We start from the raw sequence: 15,745 nt of genomic DNA on the forward strand, positions 1-15,745 counted from the left end.
TGATTGAACTTTATTGAACTTTGATGAATTTTAAGAAAATTTAAGTTAAGGACACTTTGGGGTCAATTTATTAAAGTCTGGCGGACATGATACGCTGTAGCGTATCATGTCTGCCAGACATCGCTGAATGCGGACAGCATACGCTGTCCGTATTCAGCATTGCACAAGCAGTCCTAGTGAACCGCTTGTGCAATACCGCCCCCTGCAGATCAGCCCGATCCTATAGGATCAGGCGGATTGCTGTACGCAGCCTCAGAGGCTGCTTCTTAACTCCTATTTCCTAAAGACTCGCACGGAAACAGGGTGAATTGGCCCAATTCGGCCAATAATAAATTGACCCCTTAGAATCTGTAGGCACAGAAAAAATGCTATAAACGGACCTACTACTAGCTGTGTTTTCTGCATGTCGTATGTATGTAACAGATAATGGTTTGTAACATTAAAAAAAAATAAAAAATGAATTGTCTCAATTTGGTTTGCATATGAGTGGTAGAACTGTTAGATGCAGACTTAAAGGGATAGAAAACCCCAAAATTATCTTTCATGATTTGGATAGAACATACCATTTAAAACAATTTTCTAATTTATTTCTATTATCAAATTTACCTAATTCTCTTGTTATCCTTTGCTGAAGGAACAGCATTGCACTACTGGCAGCTACCTGAGCACATCTAGTCAGCCAATCACAAGAGACAAATGTCTGCAGGCACCAATTAGCAGCAGCACCCACTAGTGTAGGATATGTGCGTATTCTTTTTCAACAAGAGATACCAAGAGAACAAAGCACATTTGGAAATCTTTCTGAATCATGCAAGTTTAATTTGGACTTTTGTATCCGTTTAAGGATAGAAATCCAAGGAAAAGGTCATTTCTATCTCCCAAAACAAAGAAGGAAGAGCTTAGAATGGGCTCAAAACCATGTTAAAGGGCCATGATACCCAAATGTTGAAACACTTTAAAGTAATGCAGCATAGCTGTAAAAAGCGGACTAGAAAATATCACCTGAACATCTCTACGTAAAATAGAAATATATTTTACCTCAAAATGTCCTAAGTATTCACACCCTATTGTAAAGGACTTTAAGAAGCAAATCAGTATGCCTGCTGATGCTGATTGGCTGCTGTTCATTTCTTCATTTTTTCCCCTGCAGCTTGACAACAGCTGAGTATAACTTTTTACACAGCACTTACTCTGGTGAGCTGAGGAAATTGTGAGGTAAAATATTGTCCTTTTTTACATAGAGATGCTCAGGTGATATTTTCCTGTCAGCTTTTTAGTTATACTGCATCAGTTTCAAATGTTTTAGCATATGAGTATTATGTCCCTTTAAAGGGACATTGTATACTAGATTTTTCTTTGCATAAATGTTTTGTAGATGATCCATTTATACAGCCCACCTGGGAGTGTTTTTGTACCAATGTATATTTTTGCTTATTTTTAAATAACATTGTGCTGATTTTCAGACTCCTAACCAAGCCCCAAAGTTGTAGATGTATACTGATGTCTACAGACTTCAAATTGCTTCTGTTTGTATAATGGGTCTTTTCATATGCAGGGGAGGGTCTGTTCTCAGCCTCTTTCAGTAGATGTACCAGCCATACCTCATCAACAGAGCTAAATTGGGAGCTTCTAATTAAGTCTTTAAAAAGTTTTATACTGGATTGTTATATCAGTATCTGTGCATATTCTTCTTTATAGTAGTGTCTGGTACATGCAGTTATATGAAAATTGGTCTTTACTATCCCTTTAATTGAACAGAGTTATCAGGAGTGGAGAGACCAAAATATCAATATTTGGTAGTGATGGAATAAAGTTTGTAAGAAGAAAAATTGATTAAGGTTTGCTGCCTGAATCCATTACAGCTACCATAAAGCATCCAGTTAGTGTTATGATCTGGGGTTGTATGACAGGAAAAGGTGTGGGCAGATTTTGTGCTATTGATGGAACTGTAAATGGCAAAAAATACATCAGCGATATACCTGAGCCAAAACTGAAGCCTTTGTTACATGATCTTTTCTGGGATAATAAAAACCTATATATTTCAACAGGATTCAGCTCCTTGACATATTACTGCTTGGCGCAAAAAGTGCTTTCAGGAAAATCATATTACACTGCTAGACAGGCCAGGTAACAGTATACACAAGTAACGGCAACACTCACGGAGCTTGAAAAAATATATAAAGTAACTTTTATTCCATGAAAATTAAAAAATGCAATGGAATAAAAAGTCACTTTTTATGTTTTCAAGTTCCTTGAGTGCTACCGTGATTTGTATATACTGGCATTTTTGCAGCCTGCTCCACGCTGTAGTGTCGGAGTTGTGTAAGCTTTCTCAGAAGCCCCTCCTGTCTGAAGTTGCTTGATGGAGACTGGTGTAAAGCTGGAGCAGCGTCATTTGTATATTAATTTGTATTATAGGGCAGGTAATAGCCCTGACCTGAATCTAATAGAAAATCTGTAGAGCCAATTTACAGAAACTTGGTAGCCAGAAGCAGCCAAGGAATAAAAGAAAATTAATAGAAAGATAGACGCAATCATACAATCTTGGTTTTACATAATAACACCTGGTGAGAAGTTAGGAAATATGCTCTACCATGGTTTTTTTTCCGCTTTATCATGATTTCCTGCGTATAACTTATTTTAAAACGCAATTTTTTAATAAAAGTTTGTTGCATTACATTCTGCATTAAATGATCTATCTGATTATATATAATTGTATGGTATTATTAGACTGATGTTATGAACCATCAAACAGCAGAAATACAACGTTTCAACAATTTCCAAAAGTGATATTTGAACCTGAAGTATTATATGCACCATTTCTTGACTTACAGAAGTAAAGTAATATTATTATGGCACGATAGGGAAACCAAAGGTTATGCCCGCAGTCTTTGCATATTTAAGTCAGTGAATCCGGGCAAAAGCCAGTCTTAAGAAAGGCCTGTGGTAGGCTGAAACGCATTGACAGAAATTTTACTGCTCTTTTTCTTATTTGGTAAGCATTTTGGCTCATAAAGGGGTCTGATTGTTTTCTATAATCAGTGTATACTATGTTAGTGCGCTTTTTATTTCAGGTTTTCACATTGCAATATTAAACAGAGTATTTAAAAAGATTTATTTTGTGTATTTTCATGTTGGAACATTTAATACTTCATCTAAGAAGATAATTTTTTTCTTTTGGAAGTTCGCATTTTGGATACTTAATTATGGACACTATTGTTGGACCTTCTCTGTCAATTGAGACTCACACTGATATTAAAGGGACAGTAAACCTATGAAATAATGCTATATAATTCTGCACATAGTGCAGAATTATATAGCATTAGCTTAGCACCAACTTTATAACTGAAAGGATTTAAGAGATATTTTATTCAAAAACTGCATTTTCATGAATGTCGCTCCTGGCTCTACTGAGCGGGTCTTAATTAGCATAAGCACATCGCCGGCACACTGTCTAGTCACAGCCGGCTCGATCGCACCATTAAACTGAATGTAGCTCGATCCTGCTACCAGACCGGGAGTGGGCTTCATTCTGTTTAATTGCGCAAGCAGGCATGCTGTGACTAGACAGCATGCCCGCAATGCGCTTATGCAAATTAAGACCTGCTCAGTAGAGCCAGGAGCGGCATTCATGTAAATGCAGTTTTTGAACAAAATATCTCTGAAATCCTTTCAGTTATAAAGTTGGCGCTAAGCTAATGTTATATAATTCTGCACTACTTAATCCTTTTTATTAAGTAACCTGTGGGGATTACCTTCTAAGAATAAAGACCTTCTAAAGATTTGGAAGCTTGTAATATTAAGCTAAAGCTAAACATAGGAAGGCTCATATGCTAATTTCTAAGCCCTTGAAGGCTGCCTCTTATCACATGCTTTTTTATTTGCTTTTCACAACAGGGGAGGGCTAGTTCATGTGAGCCATATAGATAACATGTACAGATGCTCGGGAGTTATTTAAGAGTTAGCACAACACAGTACTAAATGCAAGTCAATAGATAATAAATAAAAAGTCATGTGATCAGGGGTCTGTCAGAAGAGGCTTAGATACAAGGTAATCACAGAGAGGTAAAAAGTATATTAATATAACAGTGTTGGTTGTGCAAAACTGGGGAATGGGTAATAAAGGGATTATCTATCTTTTTAAAACAATACAAATTCTAGTGTAGACTGTCCCATTAAATATAAGTGATGAACTGGTTACCATACCCATGTGTTCCGATTCACCTATGCATATGTAGTAATCTACCTAAATGACAAATCGTAATAATAAGTTAACACTAATACCCTACAACTATATATTATACAATAATATATAACTCAAAAACTCGTAATACCCTAATGGGGCTATACACCTAATATAATACAAGGCTTCTCATATGTGGGCTCACAAATATCTATCCAGAATGAAAATAAACACCATTTACTCAAAAGTAGCCATGTCTATTGTTTCGTTTAACCCAGATGGAAAAACCTAGCCAAATTTATAAATCCAATATATCTTCCTTTCATGGAGCCTGTTGAATCAATTACAACTCTAAAATTATGCGTATTTTCTCTAGCAGAGTTATGCGAAACCAACAACCAGAACCTACACAATGTAGTAAGTGATGTCTTGAAACACTGTGTTTTTAGGAATTGTGAATAACGAATCTATAATGTTATTTCCATATTTTTCTAACTTTTATGGTTGTTTGGCCCAAGTATTGTGTCCCACATTTGCAAAATAATAAATATATCACATTAATTGGAGCTACAAGTGAATCTATTGAATATTGGAAAAGTGACACCAATAGCAAAAGAGGTAATACTAGTTACACCATGTGTAATGTATTTGAACACATTACTCCACTCAATTCCACATCTGTATGTTCGACATTGCATTTTTGTGATGTATTCTTTTTTCCTATTGTATTCTTACTAGACATGACTATTTTGTTTAATAGTTGGATCTCTTTGAAATACACACCTAGGTTTATCCGTCAAAATGGGCCAGTGTTTTTTTTTTTTTTATTATATTTTTATTGAGAACATAAGAAAATACATATAAGAAAGTTATGCGGGTACATTTTACACTTTACAGCAGTATATTCAGTCTATTACAAACCCTCAAAAATTTTAAGTCCTCTTTTCTCCCCCTATATGTGACAGTAGTGGTCACTCTTGGACCTGATATGAATTCAGTGTACAGACATGGGGTACTATATAGTATTAAGATAAACAAGGTTTGTGGCAGCATAATAAAATGGAAAAATTATTTTTGCAACATTCAAACTGCATTCTTTGAAAAGTAAAGTACATAATAAAGTAGGATATAGTAAAATAAAAAAGGTCATAAGAAAAATTTACTGTATGGAGCCTCCGAGTTTAAATCATAAACTAACTGTGCTACAATATGGTTAACTTATTTTTATGTGCCACCTTGGTATTATATGGGATATGGTAAGTATTTACATAAGTGTCATTAGAATTAGTGGTCTCATGCTGAGGTCTGGGCTTATCATATTTACATTTCTCCACAGCCGCTTGCCGCAAGAAGAGACCCTTTGTCAAAGCAAGATTATATGCATATGGGTACATAAACATCATAGACATCCTCTCATTTGAAACCCAAATAATGGGAAAAAATCTTATAACTGTATAGACTAGATGGAACCTATGTTATGGGCATAGACATATGAGGTATCTAGCGATATGGTAAATTGGCTGAGGTTCACGTAGTCTGAGAGTTCCTGAAATAATGCCACACAATCTATAGAACGTGTTAATAAACCCTCATCTTAACTATAAACAATTAAACAGAGTTCGCATGGGTGATATGGCGTTAACTAACTGAGTTAACCATATGCAAATCACAGTCCAGCTGCAAGAAGAGTAAGAGTACAGCTTAGCAGATCATATACCCATGTTGTTATCCCATTCCCTCTCTGTCCAGTGTCCGCACAGCAGGGTGCTTCAAAGAAAAGGCGGCGTGATGGGCAACACTAAGACCCAGAGGCACCAGTGTCGCCAATCCAATGTCAGCTTCAGAACCCGTCTGCTCAGCTGGGCTAGTCATGGCTGAGTTACCAGTATCAAAGAACATGTTCCTGTTCAGCGGCCATGACTCACATGCTGTCTCCGCTGTCTCACTGGATCCCCCCAGCGCGGTCTGCAAATGAAAGTCAGTCAAGGCTGTTTCTGTATTGTAAGGGCTGTTCTTGTCATACTCTGCCGTTTTATGTTGAGCCCGCTCTTTCTTCTGTATCAGAAGGTTGCCTGTACTTGGTGGTTTGCTCTTTGTTATAATATCCCTCCGGTCGCCATCTTTGTTTGTGGGTATTGAAGGAATCTGTGCTGGTTCTCCTGCAGTTTTGTGTTGTATCGGTAGCAGAGTGTTCTTTGTGCAGTCCAACAGGGGTGATCGCTGGCAGATTCTAAGAAGTATATTCTCTAGTTTAGCAAACCGCTGCTCCAGCTCCTGCTCTAAGCTTGCGTCCCATGCAGTCGCCATCTTAACAGTGTCTGGTGTGCTGCAATGTGTCAATAGGTGTGCGCACTGCTATAAGCTTGTTAGTTGTTGGTCGCTTATGCTCTGTTATTTCCAAAGGAGGGTTATATGGTGGTGAAGAATTGGTAAGTCGGAGTAGTCCGACGGCACCAATAACCCCGTTTCTTCCCAGGGGGGGGGGTGGTTACCTAACAGTGGGCCGCCGCCCTAGGCCTTAATATACCGAGCCGAGTCTCCAGGGTCATAAAAACAGCAGGAAAGGCAGATATGTGTCCACAACTGCTAGGGTTGTGATGTCTTTATCAAATATATACGTGATCCTGCTATTAGTGCACAGCAAACAGCGGCTTACTGTGAATTCGGCCGGAGCCCTCAGAAGATGCGTCCTTCCTCGAACGCTGCACGGACACGCCCCCGGGCCAGTGTTTATTTAGGACTTTGTTGATAGCTCAATAGTTAGAATTATAATTTGTGATGAAAATGGGTTTATTAATAAAATCTTCCTTGTCATTACTACGTCTACTGTTCTTGTTTGGGGTCAAAATTAGATCCCTTGATAAGGCTCTAGCATTATTATAACTGGCCACTATAACTTTATCTGGATATCCTTTCTCTTTAAATCTATCTTTTAAGATCACAGATTGTACATGAAATTTATCTATATTTATACAGTTTTTGTTAATATGTCGAAACTGGCTATAAGAGATATACATTTTTACAATTTTTCAAATGATTGCTAGCATACCCTAATTTTTTTCCCCCCAAGAGTCTTGAAATAATTGCACAAGCTAACTCTTCCTTCTATATGCCATAATAACCTAACATCTTAAAATATAGAATGGATTTGAATATTGGATGATAATTTTAACCTAAATTAATTATTATTAATATGTTATACAAACTAGCTGAAGCATAAGACCCATTACAAATTAACAAGAGATCATCTATATAACAGTAATAGAACCTGATACCCATGGAAGTACCTTTCACTTGTAGGTAAAAGTCATCAAGATTTTTAAAATAATTGTGTTTCAAAATAAATGTAATCAGTTCTAATAAATACCCTTTTTGTTTTTAAGGCATACACATATCATCCAATCCTATATAATAAAAGGCCAAGTGTGTTTGTCTGAAGCTGTCATGCGCAGTAGAGACTGCTAGCGAGGACAAACACACCTGGCCTTCCAACTGACCTCCTCCTGGCATCTGGCATCGTGTGTGGTGGAGTGGGCGTGGCCGACCGGGTGCGGCGTGGGCGTGGTCAGATGGGGTGGGGTCGGGCGTGGCACGGGCGGGGCCAGATGCCGGCTGCAGTCAGTGAGACTGAGAGCTCTAAAAAGGGGGGATAGAGATAGCAGCAGAAGAGGGTGGATAAAGAGAGGGAGGGAGAGAGCACAAAAGAGAGGGGGAAGAGAGCACAAAAGAGAGGGGGGAGAGAGCACAAAAGAGAGGGGGAAGAGAGCACAAAAGAGAGGGGGGAGAGGGCACAAAAGAGAGGGGGGAGAGGGCACAAAAGAGAGGGGGGAGAGGGCACAAAAGAGAGGGGGGAGAGAGCACAAAAGAGGGGGAGAGAGCGCAAAAGAGAGGGGGAGAGAGTGCGCAAAAGAGAGGGAGAGAGAGAGCAAACGAGAGGAGAGAGAGAGCAAACGAGAGGAGAGAGAGCGCAAACAAGAAGAGAGATAGAGAGCAAACGAGAGGGGGGAAGAGAGAGAGCAAAAGAGGGAGAGAGAGAGCAAAAGGGGGAGAGAGAGAGCAAAAGAGAGGGGAGAGAGAGAGAAAAAGAGAGGGGAGAAAGAGAGAGAAAAAGAGAGGGGGGATAGAGAGCAAGGGGTGGGACCGCTGTACTGCAAAAATGGCCCGTGTACACGGGCTTTAGGACTATTATATAATATTCCATCATCTTAAGTCCTAATTAATGCAATATTTTAGAAAAAAGTGCATTAACACCGCATGACATCCATAAATAATTGTCTTCCTGATGGATATTCAACAATTAAGATACTAAATCTGTAATGTCCCTTATAAAGGAAGGCAGTTAACTCACATATATGTGTAGGAATTGGTCTATGTAAGCAGATAAGTTTGCTAGTAATGCCTGCAATGCCTTTTTTTCTTTTTTTTTAAAATATCCTTATGGATTTAAGATTTAAGAAGGTGATAATAAAAAGGTATGTTCTTCCTATTAAAAGTAAAAACCCCTTTTTGAACAGTCTTCCTCTAAATCAATTAATTTTGAATCAGTTTATCATTTATTTTAAGTGTGTTCAACCAAACTATTATACTTGACTTAGTATATTGTTCCAATTCATTCTGTACCTTTTCAATCTCATTTCATATCATATATATTGCTGATCATATATGTGCATATATATTTTCCTTATTTGTTTTTAATTAATAGATTTTATGGCATATTACCCCAACCCCACTCAAGTCACACTTTGGTGCTCCCTCACATTGTTTACTTTAATTATTGTTATGGATCTAATTAGATTTTTATTTGTGTGGAGCCCGTCTGGGCGTAGGTAGGAGCCTGATTATAATTGTTTTCATTACACAAGCCCAATTTTGGGCTCTCTAGGAAACAAGCACAATTTTGAGCTCTTGGGAGTATGAGACAAGCACAATTTTGACCTCTGCAGAACACTGGATAGGCACAATTTTGACCTCTGTAGAAAGTATGGGACCAAGTATATTACTTTGCACAAAAGTGGTGTTTAATGTTCCTTTAATATGTTTAGGTATTTTAGTGAGCAATTACAATAGCACATTCATTTTTAATTGTTATTTATTCATTTATTTTGGCTTTTGCGTACCCAATAATATTTGTTGTTTAATGCATGGGCATAAAAGACCAAATTTAAAGGAAAATGCATTGTAAAAACACAGTACTCTTATGTCGTTTCAGCTTTTTATTTTTAAAGGTTTTTTTTCTCTTTTACATTGTGTTTAACTTTTTCAAAATGGGTTAATATATGTACTCAAAGTTGCAACTTCTGAAACCCCTCCTCACTCTGCTTTAGATGATGATCCAACTAGTGACTAAAGCATACATGGTAGAATCACAGCGAATGAAAGCACATGTTGGTAAATCATACGTGTTTCATGCATGCTGTTTTTTCAGCATAAGTATATAGTTTAGAGCTGGGGATACTGATTTCCTAAGAAAACATTTCCCGCATTCAAAAAATGAAAATGACTTTTTTTTTAAATGTATACCTTTTCTAATAAGTATTAAGAATACCTTTTTAGAATAGCACATTTCCTTCATTCATAACATGATAATACTTTTTCTCTTGCATGAATTCTCAGATGCCTAATAAGTAGTGATTTCCAAGTAAAACGTTTCCCACACTCAGAACATGAAAATGCTTTCTCTCCTGTATGAATTTTCTGATGAGTAATAAGATATGATTTTAAAGTAAAACATTTCCCACATTCAGAACATGAGAATGCTTTCTCTCCTGTATGAATTTTCTGATGTCTAATAAGTCGTGATTTCCAGGTAAAACCTTTACCACATTCAGAACATGTAAATGCTGTCTCTCCTGTATGAATTTTTAGATGGTCAGTAAGATGCGATTTCCAGGTAAAACATTTCCCACATTCAGAACATGAAAAAGCTTTCTCTCCTGTATGAATTTTCTGATGCGTAATAAGATATGATTTCAAACTAAAACATTTCCCACATTCAGAACATGAGAATGCTTTCTCTCTTGAATGAATTTTCAGATGTCTAATAAGTCGTGATTCCCAAGTAAACCGTTTCCCGCATTCAGAACAAGAAAAAGCTTTCTCTCCTGTATGAATTTTCTGATGGTAAGTAAGATGTGATTTCAAGGTAAAACTTTTCCCACAGTCAGAACATGAAAATGCTTTCTCTGCTGTATGAATTTTTTGATGTTTAATAAGTTGTGATTTCCAAGTAAAACGTTTTCCACATTCAGAACATGAAAATGCTTTCTCTCCTGTATGCATTTTCATATGGTCAGAAAGTTGTGATTTCCACGTAAAACCTTTCCCGCATTCAGAACATGAAAATGATTTCTCTCCTGTATGAATTTTCAGATGTCTATTTAGTCGTGATTTCCAAGTAAAACATTTCCCACATTCAGAACATGAAAATCCTCTCTCTCTTATATGGATTTTCTGATGAGCAATAAGTTGTGATTTCCTGGTAAAACATTTCCCACATTCTGAACATGAAAATACATTTTCTACTGTATGAATTTTCTGATGTTTAATAAGTCGTGATCGCCAAGTAAAACGTTTCCCACATTCAGAACATGAAAAAGCTTTCTCTCCTGTATGAATTTTCTGATGATAAGTAAGATTCGATTTCAAGGTAAAACATTTCCCACATTCAGAACATGAAAATGCTTTTTCTACTGTATGAATTTTCTGATGTTTAATAAGTCGTGATCTCCACGGAAAACGTTTCCCACATTCAGAACATGAAAAAGCTTTCTCTCCTGTATGAATTTTCTGATGGTAGGTAAGATTAGATTTCAAGGTAAAACATTTCCCACAATCAGAACATGAAAATGCTTTCTCTGCTGTATGAATTTTCTGATGTTTAATAAGTTGTGATTTCCAAGTAAATCGTTTCCCACATTGAGAACACAAAAATGGTTTCTCTCCAGTATGAATTTTCAGATGGTCAGAAAGTTGTGATTTCCAAGTAAAACATTTTCCACATTCAGCACATGAAAACAATTTTATGCCTGTATGAATTTTCACATGTCTATTAAGTCGTGACTTCCAAGTAAAACATTTACCGCATTCAGAACATGAAAATCTTGCTTGGCTTCTTTGATTTTGAAAACGATTGAATGAAGGATCTGCACTCTGACCGTAACTAGGATTACTGCAGTTTGTGAATCCACCTGTTGAAATGAAATATAATGGGAATGAGATCCTATTTTAATGACTTTATCTTATTTTGAAAACATTTTAAGTGTTTTGAATTAATGTCAAGTACAAGGGGAGAGTACTAGTTATGCCCCCCCCCCCCCACACCTTTCCCCAGCCTCCATGCTAAGGCTTTAAAGGAACAGTCAAGTCCAAAATAAACTTTCATGATTTAGATAGGGCATGCAATTTTATTTATTACTTTTATTTGTAATCCAAGAAAAGGTAAAAAACAAACAAATATAAACAGCTTTGAACATATAGGATCATCCGTAAATTATACACAAGTTCATTCTTATAATACTGTATTTAGCTATGCATACAGATATATTTTAGCTAATCTACATATTGATATATCACAATCAACTTACTTATTAACATTACTTGGAGTTTTTTAATTTTTCACCCCCCCCCTCCTGAACCCTCCCCCAAACCCATACCCCTCCCGTGCGGAGAAGCAGCTCATCAAGGAAGAAGGAGAGAAAAAAAAAAAGGGGGGGGGAAAGGGAAAGAAATCAGCTTAGATGCTAGCTCTCTTTTAATATTTACCAGTTTCCTAATAAAACAATTTCTGTATTTCTGAAAGGAAAGATTATGTTGTTCATTTCAGATTCGGGAAAAATTCTCAAAAAAACCGCCCATTTATCAAAAAATCTTTTAATGTCTTGCTCATTATTTATATCTGCATTTCTTTGATCTAAAATACATTGCTTTTTCATGCAGTTTTTTTATCTCAGAGATACTTGGGATTGCGCAGCTTTTCCACTTTTTGCAAATTAAATATCTAGTAGCAAGGATGACAGAGATTACCACTTTCTCATCGCTCTGCCTACCAGATTCTTTAAGACAAAATATTATCTGATACAATGTGAGTGAAAGATTAGCTATTTTGAGCACATTCTTGAACCAGTATTCCACCCTGGCCCATAAGTTTTTAATCTTTGGACAGTGCCAGAACATGTGGATTAGGTCAGCTGCCTGAAGTGAACATTTTGGACATTTGTAAAATCCCATGTTGGCACACTTGAGCCCTCTCTTAGGGGTAAAATATGCCCCATGTAAGAGTTTGACGTGCGCCTCTCTCCAGGTTGCAGATAGTGTTACTTGCGAAATTTTCTTAATTGATAATTGAATAGTGTTTATTTCAATATTGTTTTGTGGAATTAATTCATTCCAATAAGCGACCAAGTTTGCCCGTATCGAGACTCCTTTATTTATGCTCAGAAGATGATAACACGGTGCAATTGACATATGACCATTTCTTGTCAAAGATAGCCAGTTCTCCAATGTGCCCAGTCCCCATTCCCAGCCCACTTTTTTAACCAAATCTTGGACAAAATGCCTTAATTGCAGATATGCAAAAAAGTCCTTATTAGACAGATCAAAATCTATTTTTAAGTTCTGAAATGATTTAATACATTTCCTTTCTTTATCTATAATTTGAAGTACCTTTGTTAGTCCAGCCGTATGCCATTTTCTAAAAACTTCAGAGTCTAAGCCTGCTTGAAAAGTAGGGTTGCCTATTATGGGTAAGATACAGGAAGCTCTATTATTAATTGATAAGGAAGACGCTATCTTATGCCAGGCTTTGAGTGGATTGAAAATAGTTTTAAGTTTTTTAATTTCTGCTGGAACTTCTTTAGGCTCTAAGTGCATTAATGCTGCTAAGGAGTATGGATGACATACACTAGACTCAAGATCATTGTTCAGTACATAGTTATTAACCGAGATCCAATCCACTACATTTCGTGCTAAGAAGGAAAGGTTGTAAAACCTTATGTCAGGTAAAGCAAGACCTCCACTTTCTCTTGGTAGCGAAAGCTTCATAAGAGAGATCTTTGACCTTTTGTTTTGCCAAAGGAACTGAATAAGAGAGGTGTTAATCGATCGGATATCCTTTCCTAGGAGAATTATTGGTGTATTTTGAAGTATGTACAGTAATTTTGGAAGGAGAACCATTTTGAAGAGGGCTATCCTACCAGAAAGTGATAATGGGAGTTTTTGCCAGGTCAAAAGTTTTTCCTTAATTGTTTTTACTACCGGGGGAATATTCAAAGCATATAGGTCCGATATTTTTATCGGGATGTGAATCCCTAAATATTTAAAGGAATCTGTTACTTGATGAAAAGGAGTATTCAAGATGGAGGTATTATTTTTCCTGAGCCAGAATATCTCTGACTTAGCCATGTTGACTTTATAGCCAGAGAATGAGCCAAATTGCTCCAGTATCTGAAAAAGTTTTGGTAAATTCAGTTTAGTGTTTGCCAAGTAAAGCAGCAGGTCGTCTGCATATAGACCGATTTTTATTTCAGTGCTACGAATTTTTATACCTTCTAAAAGATGGCGAATTTTGATTGCCAGAGGCTCTATGGAAATATTAAATAAGAGCGGGGAGAGAGGGCAGCCCTGCCTTGTTCCTCTACCCAAAGAGATAGGAGGGGAGATGGTGTTATTTACTATTAATTTTGTAGATGGCTGATTATAGAGATTTCCAACGAATTCAAAAAAGTTCCCCCTAATACCAAATTGCCTTAATGATGTTTTAATATGTTCATAATATACAGAGTCAAAGGCTTTTTCAGCATCGATGGAGATAATGGCAAGATCAGGTAGGCCCTCCCCCCACTGTATTGGTGAGAAGTAGCCTCGAAATATTCTATCACAAGCAATGCTTCTCTTATTTTCGCAGCTGAATTACGGTTATTTAAAAAGCCTGCTTGATCAGTGTGTATGATTTCTGAAAGGATCCCTTGGAGTCTATATGCTAGAATCGCAGTGAGAATTTTATAGTCGGAATTTAGGAGAGCAATTGGTCTGTAAGATTCTTTGCAGGACGGGTCCTTTCCACCTTTTAATATCAAGGTTGTATATGAGCTAGAAAATGAAGAAGGAATCAAATTACCATTTGCAAAAAAACTATTGAAAAGAATGCAGAGATGTGGGGTAGCTTCACTAGACAAGATCTTATAAAACTCACTAGGGAGACCATCTGGGCCTGCTGCCTTATTTAGGGAAAGCTCAGATATTGTTTTTTCTATTTCCTCTATAGAGATGGGGGCATTTAAATTATTAGACATTTCTAATGTAATTGTGGGGTGTTTGAGGTCCCTCCAGAAATCTAAAGATTTCTGTGAGTCACTTGTTTTATATGAATACAGCTCTTGATAGTACTCAAAAAATGTGTTTAGAATGTCATCCGAGTTTGAGATTTGTAACCCTTTATCTTGCAAACTATCTATTACAGGTTGTTTTTTCTAATTTTTAATTAATTTGGCTAACATCTTACCCGACTTATTCCCAAATCTATATAGCTTGGCTTCCATTCTTAATTCTCTTTGTGTTTCTTGTGACAGTATAAAAGTATCCCTTTCATTTTTTGCTTTAACATATTTCGTCCAGTTTAATGGAGTTTTATCAAGAAGATATTGGTTATAAGCATTAGTCAAACATTGGCATGATTCTCTTTCTCTGCGTCTAATTTTCTTTTGTAAGGCAATACTATATGACAATATTTCCCCTCTCATTACTGCCTTCGCAGTGTCCCAAAACAATTCAGGCCGATTCAGAAATTCCTTGTTAAAATGTACATACTCCTTGTACTTATTTACGAGCCAGTTCTTAAATTTTATCTCTGCCATTAAATAATAAGGAAAGAAAAAGCGCGATAGAGCGGGACGTGGGCGTGAAAGCTGGAACTCCAAAACAATTGGTGCATGGTCTGAGAGGAGAATTGACAGTATGTCTGATCTTACCCCATTCATTAACATGCGTTCATCAATTAAAAACAAATCAATTCTAGAAAGAGTCTTATGCGCCTTCGAAAGGCAAGTAAAGCTCTGGCTAGAGGGATTTTGATGTCTCCAAACATCTCGCAAAGATAAATTTTGCATAATTTTTTTAAACAGCTTAGATTCTAAATTATCCTTTTTTTTGTTTCAGTTGTTTAACATCTCGCCTTAATCTGTCAATTGGGCTTTGTGGTGCCATGTTGAAATCTCCACCCATAATCAGGCACCCTTCCGTGTAAGCTAAAAGTTTAGATTGAAGAGTGGTCCAATAATTTGGATCGAGTATATTAGGGCCATATGTATTGCACAGTGTATACATCCTCCGAGAGATCTTTATTTTCAGCATAACATATCTCCCCCCTGGGTCAGCCTCAAAATGTATTACTTCAGAATCAATTTTTTTCCCAATTAATACTGCTACCCCCCTCTTCCTCTTAACACTAGGTGCAAAATATATTTCCTTTACCCAGGCTGACCTAAGCTTCAAAGATTCTTCCGCAGATAAGTGAGTTTCTTGAATGAAACCTATGTCAGTCCGGATTTTCCGGAGCTGAGTAAGAAT

General features: G+C 36.9%; 1 protein-coding gene across 1 annotated transcript in view; it reads right to left on the reverse strand.

Moving 5' to 3' along the window:
- Nucleotides 1-9,378: 9,378 nt before the first annotated feature.
- Nucleotides 9,379-15,745, reverse strand: part of LOC128666752 (oocyte zinc finger protein XlCOF6-like) — a 278,882-nt gene continuing 272,515 nt past the window's right edge. The window contains exon 11 of the mRNA XM_053721519.1: nt 9,379-11,370. Within this exon, the coding sequence (XP_053577494.1) occupies nt 9,752-11,370 (1,619 nt within the window). The 3' untranslated portion in view covers nt 9,379-9,751. The remainder of the gene's footprint in view (nt 11,371-15,745) is intronic.

This window comes from Bombina bombina, chromosome 7, assembly GCF_027579735.1.
Source record: "Bombina bombina isolate aBomBom1 chromosome 7, aBomBom1.pri, whole genome shotgun sequence".
NCBI lineage: Eukaryota > Metazoa > Chordata > Amphibia > Anura > Bombinatoridae > Bombina > Bombina bombina.